This window comes from Danio rerio, chromosome 9, assembly GCF_052040795.2.
Source record: "Danio rerio strain M-AB ecotype USA chromosome 9, GRCz13ab, whole genome shotgun sequence".
In the NCBI taxonomy this organism is placed as follows: Eukaryota; Metazoa; Chordata; class Actinopteri; order Cypriniformes; family Danionidae; genus Danio; species Danio rerio.
In genome coordinates this window covers 39233675-39257500 of record NC_141029.1, presented here as the reverse complement: position 1 = coordinate 39257500, position 23826 = coordinate 39233675, and the positions used below count along the sequence as shown (strand labels likewise).

Here is a 23826-nt window from a genome sequence, read left to right as displayed (position 1 = left end):
ACCTAAATAATATCTGTATTTTCAAAATAGCAAAGAGGCAATCAAACTTATTTTCATTTCTTTAAAACCACGAGTAAATCTGATAATGAGGCTTTTTAAAAGAGATCTCAAGAAACTGGAACTGCGTTACTGGATCTGAACACCATGTCAAGTCAGCTACAGAACATGACAGAAGAGCTACTGTGGGCTCTACTTAAAGATTAGACAGAGTGCGTCATTTTAATTACTATTTTTCACTTGGAAGTGAACTGAAATAGCACTTAGAGTTATTTTGCTTGAGAGAGACCTTACAATAACTCTAAGTGATGCATTGCATACAATAATAAAAGAAAAGGAATAAACGAAAAGAAAGGAACCCAGTGCAGCCTAATGTATTCTTCTGCTGTTACATATTGAAACCTGTCCATCTGCAATAAGAGTCACTGGTAACAAGACCAATTATATGGTTGCACTGTTATTTGTGGGTCATTTGCATCACGCTACTTGCATTGTATTTTCATTGCCTCATACTATGAACCTTACATATATTTTTATATGATCTAAAGTAGTCAAAACAAATGACAACAACACAGTGTTGCTTTTTTTTAACAACAGCACAGCGGACAACAGTAAATCTAATTAATATTATTATTATTACTACAATGTATTACTGAATGAATGAATAATCTTTTTATAAATTTAAATAAATTATTTTTTCTATTTTCTTATTATTTTTTAACACAAAATAAGATGAAAAAATAAACATATCAGAAATTAGTAATTAGTAATATAAATAAATCGGATGCTGCCCAGCCTCACCGAGACTTGGCCTCCAGCGGCCCTCAGGTAAATGGAGTTTGAGACCCCAGCTCTAAGTAATGTAATGTAATGTGTTTTCATACAGCACATTTATTGTGTATGGCCATACAGCCAAAGCACTTCACAATCATAAGGGGGGTCACTCCACACACCACCAGTGTGCAGCATCCACTAGGAGAGACAGTGATAGAGCAAATTCAGTGGATGGGGATGATTGGGAGGCACGATCATTAGAGCCGATGGACGGAAATTTGGCCAGGACACTGGGGTTTCATCTCTACTCTTTTACGAGAAGTGCCATGAGACAACCACAGAGTCATGACCTCAGTTTACGTCTCACCTGAATGACGCCACCCACTGACAGTATGTTGTCTCTTTCACTATTACTGGGCATTAGGACTCCCCCTGTTGGCTTCACTAACACCACTTCCAACAGCAACCTAGTTTTCTCATGTGGTCTTCCATCCAGGTACTGACCAATCTCAGCCCTTCTAAGATTTAGTCAGTAACCAGTCTTGGGCTGCAGGGCGATATGGCTGTAGCTAAGTATATATTTAAGTAGAGATCTCCTTATTTAAAATAATATATGAAGAATGCTGCATATACCTTAAACATGTCTTTTATAACCATTTATTGTGTGGACATGTCATGGTCAAAGATAAGTGATATGAAAAGATTTATCGCGATCATACCATACCACCCAGCCCTATTTGACTTTTTTTTTCTGCCAATTATTATTCCTAGTCATTTTTCCCCACAGACAACTAAATAGGAAGTTTGCGCACTTACAAACGAGCGCACTTCTGCATTGAAGAATAAGATGAATATATATCATGAGCTACAGCTGTGAGAAAAATCAAACATGACCAATTATTTACAGCTTTAAAATAAAAGATTCAGCTCATTAATGAACAAGACAACACAATCATGTCTCTGAGTGAGCAATGATTTATTTAACGATATATTGTTCTCTTTATATCTACTTCCACTCTGATCAATTCTCAGGAGACATGGCATCTCCTTTCACAGTTATGCTGATGACTGTCAAATTCCTGTATAAATGACATTAAAGGAATTTTGGATGACACTGAATTTTCTCCATTTTAATGATTCTAGGATTGAAGTGATAGTGTTTGGACCCAGCTCCAACGTAGCTCATTCTGTAAGCCTGAATAATCTTGAAACTTTCTGTGAGCCAGAGATTGTGAACCGGGTTTTAAAATGGATCCTGAACTAAAGCTTGAAAGCCAGATTCGGTCTGTTGTTCACTCTAGCTTCTTTCACTAAATGCAACAGGCCAAAATTAAGCACGTTTTATCACACATGCACTTTGAAACCATAATCCATGCCTTTATAACCTCCCGCTTGAACTAAAGCAATGCCCTTTATTTTGGGGTGAGTCAGTCTTTTATTTCTCGACTGAAAATACGAGCACATCACCACAGTTTTTTCTTCTCTTCACTGGCTGCCGGTGCATTTTGGGATCCATTTTAAATTCCTTTTATTTGTTTTTAAGTGTCTGAATAGTGCTGCACCCCTTTACCTCTCTGAGCTTCTCTGTCCTCACACCTTCTCGTTCGCTTAGGTCAGCCGACCAGCTCCTCCTAAGTGCGCCAAGGACAAGTCGAAAGCTCAGAGGGGATCAGGCTTTTGCTGTGGCTGCACTAAAACCATGGAATGAGTTGCCGTTGTATATTAGACAAGCCTCTTCCATTACTGTTTTAATATCTCTTCATTAAATCCACTTGTTTGATTTGGCTTTTAGCACAGCGTGAGATGTTGACATTTTTATGTTTGTTTATTTGTATTTTAAAGTATGTGCTACGCTTTGTTTTACTCTTATTGTCAGCACTTTGGTCAACTGTGTTGTTTTAAACTGCTTTATAAATAAAACTGAATTGAATTATCCAGTTCATTCATTCATTTTTTTTCGGCTTAGTGCCTTTATTAATCTGGGCTCACCAATTCAATTCACCTGTACCGCATGTCTTTGGACTGTGGGTGAAACTGGAGCACCGGGAGGAAATACACGCGAACACGGGGAGATGCAAACTCTACACAAAAATGCCAACAAACCCAGCCGTGGCTCAAACCAAGACCTTCTTACAGAGGAGATCATGCTACCTACTGCACCACCGTGAAGCCTTTCTCCAGTTCAAAATAACTTAAAAAAAATTAAAAATGTAAAAATGTTTATTGTGGAATGTGGTGAGGACAAGGTTTTATACTCAAAAAGTAGATATATTCAAGTACAGTTACTTTAGTTACTAGTTTTCACCACTGCTAACCAGCAGTAAACATTACTGCTTTGGTAATTTATAAGATCTAAGGATGCATGTACTGATGAAACGTGCTACTGCAGAGGTGTTCTACAAATTTATCTATTTGAAATAAATTTGAAGTGCTAAAACTACAGTGAATCATAGCATACATCAGAATGTCATATATTATGCAGTTTTAATGCAAGCCAGCAGAGGCAGACTACATAATTTAATATGAGCCGATGGGGATGTGTGCTAAAAGTTTAGAGGGGTGGTAGAGAGATTTGGCCTCCTGGTTCAGACGCCCCTGGATGTATTAATTGCCATTTCCATTCTGTTATTTATATCTGCTGCTGTAATGCTCCTATTTTACCCAGCAGATGAAAGAGGTATCATGCCCTATGCTATTTCTTTTGGCAAAACGTGTAACTCATGTCTGTCCAAAGCATTATTTCAAATTAATTTCTTTTCCTGTAATGCATTAGCAAATATGCTTTGAGCTTTTAAACTCCTTTAACCTCTAAAGAATCTCTAATTTGGAAGTGATTTGATCAGAAATAAAACGATTTGATATTTTTGTGGAAACGGGGCGACACAGTGGCTCAGTGGTTAGCACTGTTGCCTCGTAGCAAGAAGGTAGATGGTTTGAGTCTCGGCTGGTCCAGTTCAATTTCCGTGTGTAGTATGCATGTTCTCCCCGTATTCGCAAGGGTTTCCTACGGGTGCTCTAGTTTCCCCCAAAATCCAAAGACATGCGCTACAGGTGAATTGAATAAACTAAATTGGCCATAATGTATGAGTGTATGTGTGTGAATGGATGTTTTCCACTACTGGGTTGCTACTAAAAGGGCATTCACTGAGCAAAAACCATATGCTGAATAAGTCAGTGGTTCATTCCACTGTGGCAAACCCTCATAAATAAAGGGACTAAGCCGAAGAAAAATGAATGAATTAATTTTTTTTGCTAACACTGAATCTAAAAAACATTAGTTTAAAATGGAAGATTCATTGAATATAAAAAACAATGTTGTGCTCATAAATCCAAACAAATTTTCTATGAATATCTTTAGAAATATTTTAGTTGTTGAAACTAATATTAAACAATAATAAAAATACAAGAATAAAAATTCCTGTCATTTTGCAATCATGCTTAATTAGCTTAATTATAACAGATAGAGAAATAGATTGAAGGATATAATGAAAGAAAGAACAAAAGAAAGACAAAACAAAAGAGAATGAAAGATAGATAAAACAAAAGATAAAATAATGGAAACAAAACGAAAGAAAGATAAAAATGAAAAAGTAATTGATAAAGAGATAAAACAAAATATTAACCAAAGAAAGATAAAAATAAAAAAAGATAGAATGATAGAAAGACAACGAAAAAAGACAGAACGATAGAAAGACACAATAAAAAAGATAGAATGATAGAAAGACAAAATGAAATAAAGATAGTGATAAAAAAGACAATGAAAGAAAGATAGAATGATAGAAAGACAACAAAAAGATAGAACTATAGAAAGACACAACGAAAGAAAGATAGAACAATAAAAAAAGACCACGAAAGATAGAACAATAAAAAACACTATGAAAGAAAGATAGAACGATAGAAAGACATAACAAAAAAGATAGAATGATAGAAAGACACAACAAAAGATAGAAAAATAGAAAGACAATGAAAGATTAAAAGAACGATAGAATGAAAAAAAGATCAAACGAAAGATCAAACAAAATGTCGAACAAAAAACAGATCAAACCAAAGGTAAAACAAAAGAAAGATCAAATGAAAGGTAAACGAAAGACAGATCAAATGAAAGAATAAAAGAAAGGTAAAATGTAAGACAGATCAAACGAAAGAAAGATCAAATGAAAGATACACAAACGAAAAGTAAAACAATAGAAAAATAAAAAGATAGAAAAATCAAACAAAATATGAAACGATAGACCGATAAAACGAAAGATAAAATTTAGGAAAATGAAAGAAAGATAAAACGATAGAAAGACAGAACGAAGGAAACTTGGAAAGAAGGAAAGATAGAACGATAAAAAGACACAATGAAAGAAAGATGGAATGATAGATAGAATGGTAGACAGTAAGATAGAATGATAGATAGAACGATAGATAAATAAAACAACAGACAGACACACAAACATATAGATGTACATATAAAATCTCATAACTCTGGAAATGCAAATGATTTCTTCAGGTATTCTAGACCACCTTGTTTGATACTCCTCACTCACTAACACATTTACAATGAAAGCCTTACAGGCAAAAAAAGCATGCCATCACTCAGTGAAATGGGTTTTAAATCTCCTCTATAGTTTTAATCAGGGCGAAAGAGTTACACACACACACAAACACACGCACACACACACGCACACACACACACAAAAGCCAGCCTTCGCTCTGAGCAGTCTGTGGCAGCTCTGATAAAACAGTCATTCTTAATGTTTCTCAAACCTGGCTAAGCACCTTCCCATTGATGATGACTTTCCAAGGGCAAGAGGTGTCTGCCTAATCAGTGCACAGTCATTGTGCGCAGGCTTAATGGCCATTCACCATTAATGAAGCAATTAGACAAGACTGATTAATGCAGCGGAGGACCATACACTTAAACGATGCTAATTATTGTTGTACAGCTCTACATGCTTACTGCCTCAGGGCTCCCCTCACAAATTACTGAGTGCAAACGTGGAAACGTATTTGTTGTGAATGACTTCTGACACCGATTAAAATAGAAAACTTCAAAACTTAAACTTTCTCATTTGCAAATTAAGTTTTCACACCCCGACCAGATGCTTTCCATTGAATGATTTCTCTTTTGACTTGGATGGATAGCAAGGTATATGTCTAGAAGTTTACAAAAATGTCACACAGTCGAACACAGTCTGTTGCATAATGCTGCACAATAGTGTTGGATAGTGACTTTTATTTTGAAGCCTAAACGCACATAAATTATTATAAAGTTATAAATCCATACTTCCTTAAAATGTGGATCAATGTGATTTTATAGGATAGATAGACAGACAGACAGACAGACAGTCGATGGATGGATAAAACAGTAGATAGGATAGATAGAAGGGTAGATGGATGGATGTAAGGGTAGATGGATAGATAGAAAGGTAGATAGGATGGATAGAAGGGTAGATAGAATGAATGGATGGATGGATATTTTCAATGTAATTGTTTATCAATGTAATGAAGCGTCAAGCGCAAGTGATTTACAGTGTAATTGTCAATGCAAAGATGTGAATAGAAACACTGTGGTGCGTTTCTAGTGAATAAGGTGGAGCAAATGATGCATTTTTGCGAGTTGATCGTTTTACGAGTTGAGCGTTTTACGAGTTGAGCTTGAGTTGAAACATCTGGGGCCTCATGTATCAATGCTGCGTACGCACAAAAACTTTGCGTACGCCAGGTTTCACGCTCAGAATCGCTCACGTTTGGATTTACTAACAATGAACTGAACGTGGGAATGTGCGCAGCTCTACGCCAGCTTTATGGCTGGCGTACGCACACTTTTTGTGCTTGTCTGTTTTATTTCCATTGGCGACTCCTAGAGGCAGTTGTGTTAAATTGCTCTCTACAAAGTGTCTGAGCCTTGCAATGGCAGCTGTATGAGACGGGTTCATCTAGCAGGTATATAAGGTTTCCATACCATACAGTTGACCAGCTAAACATTAAAGCGCAATTTGCAGCGGTCGCCTGTTTTTCCAATGTAATCTGAGCTATCTACTGCACGCACATTGCTATAAAGACACTATCTGAAGATGAATTTGCATGCGTGAATCGGAAACATTTCCATTCAATAAATGTGCAAATAAAATATGCACAAACTTATTAATGACTCCTACTTGTTTTTCTCGTGATACATAGTTGGCAAAATCTGATATGTAGTGGGGGAAAAAAGAAGAAAGAGTTCACCAGACGCTGGATTCGAACCGGGTTCATGCTCGAACGTGTCAAAACATGTTGTCATGCGTCTTACGAGCTGCGCCACTGAGACTGTTAACATTTTACACCTATAAATCACACTATTTCTTTTTTAATTCACTCAGTGCGATGTCCAGACCCAACTGTGTTAACCGCATCAGCTAAACTCTAACCACTCAATTTTTTTCTTTTGTTGTTAATTCCGGAGAACAAACTTGCAAATAACACCCCTTTTCTCCGGTCTACCTCCGAAAGGAGCACCTTCAATTCACATTCTGTTCAAAGTTTCTCTTCTTGCTTGCTTTTGCCATTTCTTTTTCGTTGGGTTTTGCCAAAGTAGAGTCATTTGCATATTCATATGGGGGAGGAGGCAGGGAGGGGTTTTGTGCTCGTGTATGTTGCGCTCAGTTTCACGTTCATTCAGATGTACAAAAGAATATGCGTGAGATTCGGCGTACGCAGTGTTTCATACATCTGAATCTTTTTCTGCGTACGCACATTTACAGCTTTGTGCGTACGCAATGTTTTAGTATGATTTCCACGCAAGTCTTCATACATGAGACCCCTGAACTTCAGCACACATTTGCACCTTGTTAACCAATCATAGGTTGGTTCTTGTTGTAGAGCGTTTATGACATAGTGCCTGTTGTTGGTGTCTGGGTGCACCTCTGAAAGTATCTTGAGCAGGGGTGTTTAAACTCAGTCCTAGAGGGCCGGTGTCCAGCAAAGTTTAGTTCCAACCCCAATCAGACACACCTATGCCAGCTAATCAAGCTCTTACTAGGCTTTCTAGAAACAACGTTCCTCAACATAGCTGCAAGGATGGAGCTAAAACCTCCAGAACACCGGCCCTCCAAGATCGAGTTTGGGCACCCCTGATCTAGAACACTCAGATATGGCCCCAAATAATTCTACGCTGTTTTTCAGCATTCCCAAATCACATAACCACAGCTTTTCTCTCAATTAAATCTATGTTAGCCATTTAGCAATGAAGCTAGTCACCGGGTAGACAGAAGCCCCTGCCCATGATGAAAATCTGCATCTGTTGTGAAGCGAATTTGACTTGTGAATAAAGCAAGTAAATTCAAAAAGTTCACACGTCTATTTATGCACAACTAGAGTGATTTATTTGCACATTCACATTTGGTGTGAACACAGCAAAAGCTTCAAAATAAAAGCCACTATCCAAAACCATTATACAGCATGAAACTCTGACTGTGTTTGACAAAACAAAACTAATATACAAAGAGTGAGTAAATTAATTGTCATTTTAGGTGAACTATTCCTTTAGCTTCTGCCTAAGAATATATGCAAACTTACTGTAAAGCTTTGCCAGTGAAGTGACTGAATGCAACAGTAATTCTTAATTTAGTTTTTAATGCCAGGTTTTCAAAGCGGTCAGGTTTGAATTAAAAGTTTTATGCTTGGAACTAGGAACAAATCCTAACCTGAACGTTTGAGGAATATCAATACACACAGTACTGCAGCATTGTGAGCAAGTCAGGTTTTCTTAACAATGTCACTTCTGAAAATCTATATATAATTTCAGTCTGATAACACTTATTTCCCCTCAACCAAATTTAAATGACTAGGGAAAAAAAATCTTCTCAACAATAGTGAAAAAATAAATTGGGAGAAGGAAATGCTTCCAGCGTATACTTTCAATTGATAAACCGGGACTTGAATGAGAAGCCGGAAATTTCAAATTAGTTTTACAATGGCTTTGGCAGCAGATACATATTGTTGAAAAAGAAAAACCTCTATCTTCGGCTTGCATGGGTTTCTTTCAGATACTAGTTCAGAGATCACTGAGTTTATCTGGAAGAGAAACTACAAGACCTGAAAACATCATCTTTGTCTCCGCAAGCCCATCATTCAGATGGGCCTAGAATGTTAGTGATTGCTTTGGCCCGTAAATCTCACATTTCAAATGCAAATATGAGGAGGCAGGGGAGAATCAGAAACTCTGAGGTGGAGAGCTCATCTCATTAAGCTGTGGTTGGCCCATCAAAGATGAAGTACTTTTGTGAGTATGCAAATAAAAGCGTCTTGAGCATGTATGTTTGATTAGATTCTGATGAGCTCTGTTTGGAGAGCGGACGGATGGAGAGGGCCATCTTCGCCTGGATAGCTCTGGATTTTCAAAACTATAATTAGATGTTTTTAACAGCTTGTTTTGAAGTTCAAAGTCCATCCATTCAGGCCTGCCAATTTTTTAATGAGATGCTATAGAAAGGCAAACAGCTTTTTTGATCAGAGTTTTCAGTCAATAGTCTGTGTGAGTGTGTTTGTACTCCCGGGGTTAATTATGAGTCAATAACCATTTAATCCAGTGAAATTACTTTTCATTTTGATCATAATTAAACTCACAAAAGGTGCAAATGATTTGCAGATATGATAAATGCAACTCTTCAGACACAACATATAAAAAAAAACAGAGTACAACATTTGCAGGTATGTCTGCATTTGGATTAACAGACAGACAGACAGACAGACAGACAGATAGATAGATAGATAGATAGAACGCCAGACAGACAGACAGACAGACAGATAGATAGATAGATAGATAGATAGAACGCCAGACAGACAGACAGACAGACAGACAGACAGACAGACAGACAGACAGACAGACAGACAGACAGATAGATAGATAGATAGATAGATAGATAGATAGATAGATAGATAGATAGATAGATAGAACGACAGACAGACAGACAGACAGACAGACAGACAGACAGACAGACAGACAGACAGACAGACAGATAGATAGATAGATAGATAGATAGATAGATAGATAGATAGATAGATAGATAGATAGATAGATAGATAGATAGATAGATAGATGGATAGATAGATAGAACGACAGACAGACAGACAGACAGACAGATAGATAGAACGACAGACAGACAGACAGACAGACAGACAGACAGACAGACAGATAGATAGATAGATAGATAGATAGATAGATAGATAGATAGATAGACAGATATAGATAGATAGATGACAGACAGACAGACAGACAGACAGACAGACAGACAGACAGACAGATAGACAGATAGACAGATAGATAGATAGATAGATAGATAGATAGATAGATAGATAGATAGATAGATAGAACGACAGACAGACAGACAGACAGACAGATAGATAGATAGATAGATAGATAGATAGATAGATAGATAGATAGATAGATAGATAGATAGATAGATAGATAGATAGATAGATAGATAGATAGATAGATAGATAGATAGATAGATAGATAGATAGATAGATAGATAGATGGATAGATGGATAGAACAACAGACAGACAGACAGACAGACAGACAGACAGAACGACAGACAGACAGACAGAACGACAGACAGAACGACAGACAGAACGACAGACAGACAGACAGACAGACAGACAGACAGACAGACAGACAGACAGACAGACAGACAGATAGACAGATAGACAGATAGACAGATAGATAGATAGATAGATAGATAGATAGATAGATAGATAGATAGATAGATAGATAGATAGATAGATAGATAGATAGATGACAGACAGACAGACAGACAGACAGAATTTGCAGCTATGTCTATATTTGGATTACTAGTTTTTTAGCTACTTATAATGTTTCCTCCAAATGGGCACAGCATGGAGAATGTCTTACCTGGCTGACTTTAGCAGGTGTTAAAATCATGTCCAACACACCGGCCCAGCCGGCAGCAACCCCTGTGGGCACGGAGTAGGCGAGTGCTATCATCAGGAAACGCATGTTGCTGAAAAAGCAAAAGCAAAGATGAAAACTGATGAGACATTTTAGCACCAGAACACTATCAAAGCACTTTAAGGTGCTAGGCTGCACTTTGACTGCACACGACAGCCATTTTTGAAAGAGCAACAGATCTTTCAAGGTGTCATGAAGCTGAACATCAAAGCTCGCACATCTCACACGGAGTCAAAGATTGTAAACTTTCCTCCTAGTACCTTCCAGCCTGTCACCAAACATTTATCCTAGCTTGCAGCCCAGTGACAGAGAGATAAAAGTCTACTGAATACAGAAAAAACATAGAACTGATAGCAGAAGCAGATATCAGGCACGTATAATGTTAGGATAAAGACATGCCCTGAAGCAGTGCTTTGTGTTACATGGATTTTGATTCCACATCCAAAATCTGATTGCACATCATCAAATAAACAAGGGCTCAAAAGCAGTGTTGCACTAACATTTTTCTACTTTAAATTAAAAAACTACATGCTTGCATTAGTTCATTACTTTTTACTGAAAGCAATGAGTGTTCATTACTTTTTACTGAAAGCAATGAGTTATGTTACTTTTGTGGGCGTTCATCTAAAATCATATTTGCTTAATAGTATATGGTTTGCTCAAAACACTGGTGATTAAAATGGGATTCAATAGTTCAATTAAAGTTGCGTTATTTAACATTGAGTTAGCGTTTTACAGTTTTTATCTATTTTAAGCGATAGTGAATCCCTCACATACAGTAAACAACACGTTTAAACATCCTAAACAGCACTGAAACATACAATTTTTCATAACACTCGGACAAAAGAACTACAGATCTGGAAGTAACTGGTGTTACCTACTTGAAAAAGTAACTCAATATGCAGTATTTTCATGTAAACAGTAATGTGCTATTAAGGCTGCACAGTATATCGTTTCAGCACTGATATTGCAATGTGTGTAACCACAATAGTCACATCATAAATTATACAATGTTGAGTCTGGATTATAGTTGACCAAGAGCTACAGATTTATATTTAATTACATCATTTATACAGAATTGCATAAATGTCTCGTTTCTAATCCAAATATCTACATTTCAAGGGCTGCACAATATATGGCTACCGCATTGATATCGCAATGTGATCATTCACAATAGTCACAGCACAAGTATATGGAATGTTTAGTTTGCATTACAATTTATCATTTGCATGCGTTTTTAATGCCGGTGCTTGTATAATGGTTTTAAAAGCATTCAGGTATAAGGAATTGTACCATTTTTGACCTTAACTTTGATTAATTTTAGTAAATTATTTTCAGCATTCAGTTTCTGTACTTGAACACTGTTAGACTCAGGATAGATACTCAAAACACAATGCACTGCAAATAGCATATACCACATCAAAAATGTGTCAGGGGGACACCAAAAAGTTTATAGATTGTTGATTAGATTTCATGAAGATGCAAATAGTAAACATTAGTTGATCAATCTCCGATTAAACATATGCATGAAAATACTCACGACACATGCAAATATAGAAATGCACAGCAAATAGCACAGACAACAATGAAAATGTGGACCCCAAAATTTTAAAGATTGTTTCTAACATTTAAAGATCTAACATTATAAACTATTTCTAAATAGAGATATTAAGTCATCTGGTGAAATTGTGAAATAAAAAAATATTGCAATGTTACATTTTTTCAATATCGTGCAGCCCTATTTCAAAGTAAAAACAAGAATATTTTACTTACCCCACTGGCAGAATATTTAGCTTGTTTTATTAAAAATTGTGCCTTATTTGCTCTGAAGTTGAAAACCAAACAATATTTTTCTACATGCTCTTAGATTTTTTTTTTAATTTTTAGATTAGAAAAGAGACAAAAGAAAGTAGAAAAAGTTTTTTTGGCACAGTGATTATTAATAAAAATAAAATAATCGCAATATCTGTTTTTTCCAATATCATACAGCCCTATTGTGTTACCTTATCATTTATTTTACAAAAAGTGATCTGATTATGTAACTCATTTTACTTGCAATCCATTACCCCTAAACATTGGTCACAACAATACAACTTTCCTTTGCACAAAAATGACAGAAATATACTGGTGAAGTTGAAAATTAAATGCTAATCCAAATGCCATGTTATTATGGGTAACAATGAGTGAATTAATGAATAAGGCATGACAATGTTTTGACTAAAAACTAGAAGTTAGGGGTCATTTTTATTTATTCAGCTCCTGTAGCAACTGGAAAAATGTGTCACTGAGAATGCTGACAGAAAATACAGACCTTGAGATGAAGAGTTTAGCCAAGAAGCAATTGTTTTAAACATCTAATTAAATCTAACTGACCCACCGGACAAAGCTATGCATAACAACAACACTGAGGTGTTTTTAATAAATCAAATTTCTTTAGGGCACAGCTGAAATACTTTTCCCCTGTAATCACATTATCTATGAGATTCACTAACAGGTATTATTTGTTAACAAATCCTTCTTCAAGCCAAGCAACAACTGTGGATACAAGCATTAATGCCAGCATTAATACAAGCACAGTGCATGGTTTAGTCTACTGTCAATTTTGTGGTAATCCTGCCCTGATACAAAAATCCCTTGCAATGAGGGATGCTTTCTCTTCATGCATTAGCATTTTTATGAGCATCCATCCAGTCGCAGGATTGCTGTAGTCAAGACTGAAGCAGGTCGAAAATCCCTTTGTGGAATCAGCCTTTATGCGCGCCTTCTGGCAGACCTCCAATCACTCCCAACCCAATTACAATCACCCGCCCTGCTCACTCGCTCCTCTACCTATTTTCCCTCAAGTGTCCCAAACAGCGTCTCCCAGACTTACCCGAGAGGAAACGTTTCCTCAATAAAAAGGAGAGCATCTGAAACCAATCACGAGGGCCCTCCAAAGACGCTTTGTTTATCTTTCGAAGCGGTGCGCTGTGTGGAATTTACTGCAGTTTAATTCTTAGTATTTGGCTGGTTAAGGCTGTTTTCGCACTTGGTTTGATTGAAGAAAAGAAAGTTTGATTGCACTGCCCTTGTCTTGTCCTAAATTTGGGGGAGCCATCAAGTTGGAAGGATCATTAGCCGAGTGTCATTTGTCCTTTGCTGACTCTGTAGGGATGCAAAATGAAGATTTTGCAAAATGTGGCCATTTTTAACACCAGGGCATTCATTAACATTGTTTTTTTTTTTATTATTCAACAAGGTATATTAGCATGTTTTATTCCACAAGGCAATCTTGGTATTAGGAATTTAAGATTTTGAAGGGAAGAAATTGCTGACCAAAACTGTTTTTTTATTAGCATTTCTCAAATGACATTTCTATATCGATTCCATTTAAAGATTCTTAAATCTACATTAATAATAATTCATTAATATAGGGACGCATTATATATCAACAGCCATATCGTTATAGCCAATGAATGCTATTTTAAATGTTATCATTATCGATCCAATATCAAAATTAGGCCGATATCTTTAAGCAGATAGATTACATAATAGTAGAGAACTGCCTGCCTCGTGCATGCGTTGGTCAAACTTGTCCAGTGCACTATAACGGAGCTTTCCTCACATTTACTCCTTCAAAGTCTTTTTTTGTGTGGTGTTGCTGTGCGTTAATAACAAAGTAATAACCATGTTCCTTATTGTAGATATTTTTGATAGAGTGTCACTAGCTATGTTTCCATCCACCTTGTTTAAAAAACCAGTTGATGGAAACGCCATGATGCGCATAAATTTAGAAAATGCGCATAAAAAACGTTTGCGCCTAACTGGATAGGATAAACTTTTTATTCGATGCGCATAAACTGCGATGGAAACACTTTTACCGCACAAACTCCAGCATACGCATTAAAAAAGGTCATGTGATTTTGTTAAAAGAGATCATGTGATGCTTAAAATGTGTGTGAATGGACAAAACGTCAGGCTGAGCACATTATAAAACATCTGAAATGTTGTTTTGGTCATTATAAAATGCCTTACCATTTCAGTATTAATGTTATTATATTATTAATGCCCTCCAGAATCAAGAGCCCCTGTGCTCCGCATCTGACACCTTCAAACGCCACTGCGCGCGTTTTCTGAGGCACATTCATTTAGAAAAGATTGATGCAGCTTCTCCTACTGCAGCAAATGCAGTTTTTACTGTTGGGGACAGTTAATCAGGAAGTGACGATTTTGTTCGCTTTGACTCGTTGGATGGAAACGCTGCTTCATTCGCACAACTTTTATGCGATAATCCAGTTTTGCGCATAAAGTTTATTCGCATTTTTGGATGGAAACATAGCTATTGTGTATTTTGGTTTAAATCACCTCAGGCAAAATATTACATGTGTAAACATAATAGCAGCAATGCACACATGCTCATTGGGTTGTTTGTAATCTAACATGATTATTTGTTCCTAACACGTTGCCTACCATTTGTTGTTGGTGTAAGATTGTACTCAGTTTGATTGGCATATTTATAATGATTATAACGAGTGCAAGTGATTGCTATTACTACGCACATACAATGACTAGTGAGTCGTCAGAGCCATCACATCAGTAGGGGAGAGGTGAACCAGTTACTGAATCCAGCATAGGGGTTCTCAACCCCCTGCCACATTCTGTCCACATGCACTGTGTTTGTCATAAAGTCATCTGTGCTCAATGCTCAGGTGTTCATCTGACTTGAAGACAAACTGACTTTGTGTTCGTGTACACGCACATTACACAGCGCCTGCAGTTAAAGTCTCGAACTCACATTGGTTTATCATAAATCTTTCATCGATAATTTTTCCCGCAAGAGAACATGGAACATAGAAGCATTCTATGATTGACAAGCAGCACCTACATGTGTTCAGATTCCTACAGTATAACATACTATCGGTATTTAGCTTTTCGTTTGTACTGTGGCGCTGAACCTGTGAAAACTTTCAGACATTACATGTTTGTACATATGTACATTACAGTAACATTATTTTTTTTTTCCAAAAACACATGAGCTGGTTTCAGTTCTTAGTTCTTTCATTTTACTTAGAAAATATTCATTTTATTTGTTTAATTAAATTTGTTAATTTTGTTTAATTTGTTAATTAAATTACATTTTGTAATTTAACCTATTACGTGAAGTTTCACAAACTAATTTCGAGAGGAGCATGTGATATGATTGTGCACTGCTGGCCACTCATCCGTAATCAGTAATAATCAGTAATAATCCAATTTTTAATAATCTATTGCTCTATCTTCTTTTTGGAAGAATCCCCCCTTCCACCCCATCTCCTCCCTTTTCTCCCCTTCTAAGGGGGAGCGATCGAGACTTACCTGATCTCGGATCCCCTGATATGCTTCTAGACCAGGCGGAAGCCCTGGGCTCAAATATCTCCGAGCTCAGGGTTCTCTCCCGGGGCAGCATGCCAAACCTGCTATAAATGCCAAGCATATCTAAGTGGGAATTCTTGAACTTATTTTTGTGCAACAGTCCAGTAGCATGTTAATTTTCTATGTGAAGAAAAAGGAAATAATTTATTTTTGGCAAGCTGATTCATGTAAAATCATGAATTAAGGTCTATATAATCACCTTGCAACAGGGTATCTGCACATTTTTTAACAGAAAATTTAAGACCTTTTAAGACCTTTTTAAGTCCTCTAAAATGAAAATTTAAGACTTTACCTAAAAAAAAAAACAGGAAAATGTTCAGTGTGAACACAGAATGATGTGGTGAAGTATGGCGGCAAATCTATGGCGGCAAATCAATGGCAATATAAATCGAGCGCAGCGGTGATGTTTGCGCGCGAGGAGAAGTGAACCGTGAGCAGATTACTTGGTTGACTTGGTTTACTTGTTATCTCTAATGCTATTGGCTACTGTGCCTTTCCGGAAGTTAGCCGGGATTGGACGCAAGTTAAAAGATCATGCCGTTAAATATATATACAATTTGCAAGTCATAATCATAAGAAACTTTCTGAGAACTTTATGAACTTTATAAGGATTCAATCTCGAGAAACAGTCAAATAATATCCAAAATAATGACTTGCATTCTTGTAACATGACTTTCTGAACCCATTTGATTTGTCCGTGCAGCACTTGTCTGGTTTGTTGTATTTTACTTCATTATTAACCACAACAGCAGTGCTCATTATTACACTTGGGGATGATCTTTCTAGGAAATATTGTCTTCAGAAGAGTTTATTTGCGTTTTAGATCTTTATAGATAATTATAATTAATTTATCTTTATAGATAATTGTTAACATTGTTTGTAATATAGATCAGTGTAAAATATATATATCTATATATATTATATATATTTTTCAATCTCATTTTTAGTTAATGATTGAATAACCTGCATATAAAGACTTCAATCAAAAATGATTAGCCCAATTAAACATAAAAAATACAGTGACAGACATTCAGATGGGTTTTTTATCGCCACCTATTGAGCAACAATTTAATTTCTACAGTCTTCGTTTGGCTTTACTCACTATCCATTACATCATTCCACTTCAGAGGCATACAAATACTACTTTCTATACGACAGGCCCACATCTTAAAGGTCACATATGCAGTTGAAGTCAAAATTAGTAGCCCACTTTTTTCTTGTTTTATTTAGGCAAGAATAAAAGCTGTTTTAATTTTTTAAAACCCATTTTAAGGTCCATATTATTACTCTCTTTAACCTATTTATTTTTTTCGAAAGTCTACAGAACAAACCATCGTTATACAATAACTTGCCCAATTACCCTGCCTAGTTAACCTAGTTAAGCCTTTAAATGTCACTTTAAGCTGTATAGAAGTGTCTTGAAGAATATCTAGTCTAATATTATTTACTGTCATCATGGCAAAGATAAAATAAATCAGTTATTAGAAATGAGTTATTAAAACTATAATGTTTAGAAATGTGTTGAAAAAAAACCTTCTCTCCGTTAAATAAAAATTAGGATAAAAATAAACAGGGGGCTATTAATTCAGGCGGGCTAATAATTCTGACTTTAACTGTATAGTGGAATAACAGACTAATGGCAATATATTTACTATAAACCTTTGTACTTTATGCACTGCATGCATGTATAGCCTATTTTGTATACTATTGTCCATCCAATTTATTCTGACTTGTTCTTCACAGAAAATGAGTCAAGGACAATGAATCTTAGAAAAAAAAAAGATTTTTGTAAATTTGAACACGTTTAGTTTGAGTTCAGTTTAAATGTAGGTGCTAAACTTCATCAAATGGTTCAAAACACATTTAAAGTCTGAATTATTCGTCCTGATTTAATAGCCCATGTATATTTTCCCCAATTTCTGTTTAATGGAGAGATCTTTTGCCACATGGTATAACTCTCTCTTTCTCTCCCAAGTAATAAAGTTTGTTACAGAAATATATCTCATTATTTTGATATGTCATTATATGACTTGGTCATGATGGTAAGAATAGGCATTATTATGAGATTAATTATTACAAAAAATATCTCATTATTGAAAGTAAGTCTCCACCTATTATTACAGAGAAAGTAAGTCTATTAGTTTCACACTGTGACATTATGATAAGATATCCTGTATATTTTTATTTAACGGGGAAACTAGCTTACCTGCGTCCAATCCCGGCTAACTTCTGGAAAGGTAGAGTAGCCAATAGCGTTAGAGATAACAAGAAAACCAAGTCCCGCCCTAGGACTCACAAAAATCTAAACTGTTTCGCGCGAGCAGAGAAGAACCAGCGAGCGAGCGGAGAGAACTGATCGCGCGCGCGCTGTAGGCATGACCTTGCTCGCGAGAGCGTACATCGTGCGCACAGATGATAATGTGCACGCGCGGGACTTGTTTTCTCGCGCTGGATCAGTTGAGCGCGCGCGTGAAGATCCCCTGTGCGCTCGCGAGCTGTAATTTTCTCGCGTGTAGACCTGTAATCTGCTCACGGTTCACTTCTCCTCACGCGCAAACATCACCGCTGCGCTCGATTTATATTGGCATTGATTTGCCGCCATAAGACGAGTCGGAGATGATATTTAAGATCCCACATGAAATTTAAGACCTCCTTATGGAAAATTACAGAATTTAAGACATTTTCAGACCTTAAAAATCGAAAGTTTTATTTAAGACATTTTAAGACTTTTTAAGGACCCGCGGGGACCCTGTGCAATTTTAAATTTATAGCTTTGAATAGGCTATTGAATTCATAAGAGTATTTCAAACTTTTTTTTAAAGTTTTTAAAATAAAATCTGTTGTTACTGTATAAAAATATAACATTTTGAAATATTTATATTTATCTGCTATAGGCCTCCAACTCTTAAGAGTTATCGTTTGTCGATATCGGCCAAAAAATTCTTATGGCTGCATCCCTAATTTAATGAAATCAATTGTTTTAATACAAAAACCAACTCTTCTTGCACTTTCCTGTGGTGGATCTGCTGAGACTCTAAAAATGTAAGCTACTTTCCAGAGACAATTTATTTCTGAAAGCAGCTACGAGAAGTAGCGTTTTATTTTAATGAATTTGACCAGGTGGATGAAAAGGTGCGAATTATGTTCACAAATGAACCAGATCTAAAATAAATGCACCTGCAGCTATGTGTAGAAAATTCAATGTACATATCTCGCTACTCATAATTATCTCCAAGTGTGAATCACTGGGTGTGAAGGAAGTTCTACCATTTACAACCAGTCTATTGAAAAACAAAGTGTGTAGAGAGCCCTTGAAGAGGGCAAACGAAAAAAAAAATAGAAAGCGTTGATGGAGAACCCTTTCTCCAAACTGTACCCGTTTCATTAACCTCACGGCTGGAGGAAAATCGATATCTATGCACTTTTTCCCCACCAAGAGCTTATTTAGATTATGGGATATGAGAAAGCCTTTCTTTGCTTTTTTGACAGATTCAGGGGAGCCATCAAGCCAGAAAGATCATCAGCTAAGTGCCATTTGTCCTTGGCAGGCCCTGTTGGGATCTTATAACCCAAAATGAGGATTTTGCAAGAGGCGACCATTTTTAATGGCAAGTCCATCAATACTAATACCACTCTTTCATCACTGTTAGCACAGTAATCAAACTCTGGATAATAGTTCCTGTAAAAGAACAAATCAAGCTCAAACTATGTTGAAGCTTTACTAAGCCAGGTGAGCCAAGGACTTGGGAGTTCAGAGTCTGAAACTCAAATGAGATCAAGATGACACGACCCCGCTCTGTATCCAATGCACTGTCCCCATAGACTAACTGTTTTACAGAGCTGTACCAATCCACCGCCTCATTCAGATACAAATGTGAGACGGCTACTGGAACTCTGCCTATCGGTGGGACTCCAGACAGCATTACAGTCTCTATGGGGTGACTCCGTCCATTCATGATTGTTTTTCTCGTTGCTTTCAGCTCTGTGAGTGGGAAAGTTCTGGCGTTCCTCAGAGGGGGTCGAACTACAGACTCTCCACAACAGTGGACGCTCAACAGGCCTTTCCAGTCCACAGATTTCAGCCAATTCCTCTAGTGTTGATGTGAGAATGCATTTAAAGCAGGAATGGCTTCCTCTGATCTGTGAATACTGCAAATGCCCAGAGCATCGTGGGCGACATTACATCAAGAGGCATAAAAATATGGCACTGTGGTCACAATAGGCAACACTGGGTAGCTAAATGTACAGATCAAGATGTTGTATTTATTAAGGATGGTCAGCATGTGGCATCATAAGGACGGGTAATTAATCTGCAGAGAGAGGATCATGTCTTTGATCTGTATTAAATGACAACCGTGGCATATGGTGAGTGGCGAAATGGCAAGACCCTGTTCATTAAGATTCTCTTTTGTAAAAGCAACAGAAAAACCTTAGAGGCTGTTCAGAGATGAGGGAGATGGTTACAAAACCCCTAAAAAAACAGATGTCCATTGTTGTGTCAGTGTACTGTAAATATATCCAGCAAAGCATCTTTTTGAATGCTAATGAGAAACACTGATGTTCAAGCTATAAATGTATTTTCAATTACTGTGATTCAGGCTTTTTAAAGTCTGTAGCTCTTGTCCTGAGATCTTACTTCCCTAATAGAATTTTCCATCATTTGTGACACAAAGCTTCCTCAATAATGGAAGATTTTTCGGACATTCCATGTTTTCAGTGTTTTATAAGTAGGGATTGCCTGAAATAGCATAGAATGTTTTAAGAAAAGGAGAAGCAGAAACAAAGTAAAGTAAACAGTTATAAATATTTGGGCTTATGGCTTAATGAACGATTGGGTTTAAATATTCATATTGAAATAAGCTCAGGCCTAGATTGGGTTTTCTTTTTCGTATTAAGAAGTGCCTTCCTCTCGAAGCAAGAAAAAGAATTATAAAAAGTGGTTTCCTTTCAGTGATACATTATGGAGATGTATTTTCTAGGCATGCAAATTTGTTATTATTAAAAATGCTGGACAGTATACATCATGCTGCAATATGATTTGTGAAGAATGCATCTTGATGTTTATTTTATTTTTTACAAAATGGTTGGACGGTTTTCCCTGCACTGAAGGAGAAAAATGCACATGCTTCTATTCACCGCTGGGGCATTATTGGGTATATTGCTATCTTATGTTTGTAACCTTTTAACATGTTATCTTTGTAGCTATAGTACACAAAATTCTTATAAATTACATTTAACTGTTACTAGAGTGTGTACGGAGTTTGGTGAAACAGTGTTTTCCTCCTTTGGCCCAACATTATGGAAATAAATGCAGAGTGTTATGTTAGAAACAATTCCATCTCTGAATATTTTTAAAAATCGTTTAACGTCTTACATGGGAAAATCATCTGAACGTTTTGTGTAAATTTTAATTTGTGATATTTTTTGTATGTGTATTTTTGTATCTGAAACTTTTTGTGCTGTCATTTTGGCCGGATAGAAGAGATGCATATCTCAATGGTAAATTCCTGGTAAAATTAATAAATAAAAAATGCATTTAAATGTATAGTGTGTCCACTGTCATATCGAAGTGATATAAACCCAACAAGTCTCTTTTTTCAAAAATTTCTTGACGTTAAAATGGGACCCAAACTCCAGTGATTTTGAGGCCCACTGCAACATGACACAAGAGTGTGGTTTTTCACACACACCGAATTGATTGACAGGCATCATATTTGCATAATAAAATGTGTAAATTTTTTTTTTTGCAAAGAAACTGGGTTTAAAATATCTGTTCCAACTCTCTCTGATTTTTAAAAACTTATAATGTTTTTAAAACAGAGCCTGTTTGTAATAAAGGCAGTAAAATCGCTAAGTAATTCTTAATCACAATAATCACCACAGCTGCATGGTGTTAGTAAATGCTAATGTGCGTGTACTGCAAACAGCATTTGTGTGTGACTCATCGTTTCAGAAAGGCTTGAATAAACTACCACAAATACATGAATTAAAGTTATTTGGTATTTTTAACTATTGAGCTGTATTACAGCTTCATCCGAGTCTGTCTCTGTCACCGTGCCGTTCATCTGACGTATCGCATGACGAGACGCAGACACGCACGTAGGAACGGTGGGCAGCGAGAAGCAGCTGATTTGCATTTAATGCCACGGGCTACAAAAACAGCTACAATGAATTCGGACACGAAAATGGGCAGATTCTGTAGGCTATGATAAATGATCTGATGGGTATTTTGAGCTGAAACTTTACAGACACATTCTGGAGACACTTTTGTAAATATTGCGGTTTAAATAGATCTGTTTCAACTATTTACAAGCCTAAAGTAATAACTCACTGTACTGTAGAATTTAGATCTCATACTGTATGTGCTTCTGAATTTAAACCTGGAATGATGTGTTTCACTCAAGAATCAATAAACTCCACAGTATCTTTGCAGAAATCTTTCTCTGTGTATGTTTAAGACTTAAAATACAGTGCTTAGCTCACGTATGCTTAAAAAACTTAAAATACAGCACTCAAGTCATCCGGCTTACTTTTGTGCTTCTCAGCTGAGCTTCTTTGTGCTTGTCAGCTGTGATCAACAATTACTTTCCGTTTTGTGTGAACTATTTCCACTTCTTAACCCTCCTGCCTTTAGCTCTTCTCTTTTCAAAACAGTTAGATCAGACTGCTAAGTAAGGGCATTGTTATACCTCAGCAGTCTGCAGATGCTGCTCCTGTAGCTGAGACGCTGACTAGCCGCTGCCACGCTAGGAGGGATCGGGGGCCTGGACGGGAAGTAGAACAGCACAGCCACGAAAAGTGCTGCAATCATCCCAAACTCTGCAAGATCACAAAAAAACAGACACACAACATTTATCATGAGGCTCTGGTGTCAACATCAAATCTCGCAAAGAATTTACGGATTCAGACTCAATCTATCTCGGTTAATTAGAAAAAGAGCTTAACGGGTCTGGCATTTCAGTGCAATTTTCAGATACTAAATTCAAATTAATGAGAGCGAGAGAGAAGTATCCAAACCAACATCATTAACGGTCATTAGATGGCTCACATTAATCTAGAGTTAACCACGAGTCGAGCAGATTTATTGCAATCCTGTAGAGGGAGGAAATGCACAATGAAACAACTGATCAGCTCATTAACCCTCCTGCTTTCCATCGAGCTCATCCAGTGCTGGAATTTGTGACAGTGTGACCAAGTTCATTATTGCTGTAGCCAAGCATGAAAAAAACCTGTTGGCACACCGTATTTCAAACTGGATACACTGACATTGCCAGCAGAGTTATTAAATTTTGTGTCCTCCCGAGTGCCGTCCACATGATAAAATAAGTGCAGTTTTTTGCAGGAACAGGTAGCACTTTAATTCAGCTACTTAATTCCTATAGTATGGTTTCCATAAATCTGCCATTTCTGTTGTAAAATATGGATTCATTAAGCTGGATTGCATATGGTTGGGACAAAAATCTTATATCACAGATGAATCATTTAATCTCAAGTAAAACAAGTTATAAACCCCTGTTTAAGAGTTTGGGTTCAGGAAGATCTTATGAAAGAAATGAATACTATCATTCAGCAAGAACACATTAAATTGAACTAAAGTCAAAGTGAAATATTATTAATTACTAAACCATTTAATCATAGCTTACAATATTATTACAACACTGACCTAAGTGGCGAAGAAAAGTTACTTTAACAGGCATAATAAAAAATACTTTTTAAATCCTTTTTA

The 23826-nt window shown here is 36.6% G+C and overlaps 1 protein-coding gene across 2 annotated transcripts in view; it reads right to left on the bottom strand.

Annotated features, from left to right (window-relative positions):
* Nucleotides 1-23826, bottom strand: part of slc49a4 (solute carrier family 49 member 4) — an 86761-nt gene that overhangs the window by 40526 nt on the left and 22409 nt on the right. The window contains 2 exon segments of one of the 2 annotated variants that reach the window (NM_001004597.1): nucleotides 10653-10761; nucleotides 22790-22919. In NM_001004597.1, coding sequence (NP_001004597.1) covers nucleotides 10653-10761; nucleotides 22790-22919 — 239 coding nt within the window. 2 annotated transcript variants of the gene reach the window in all.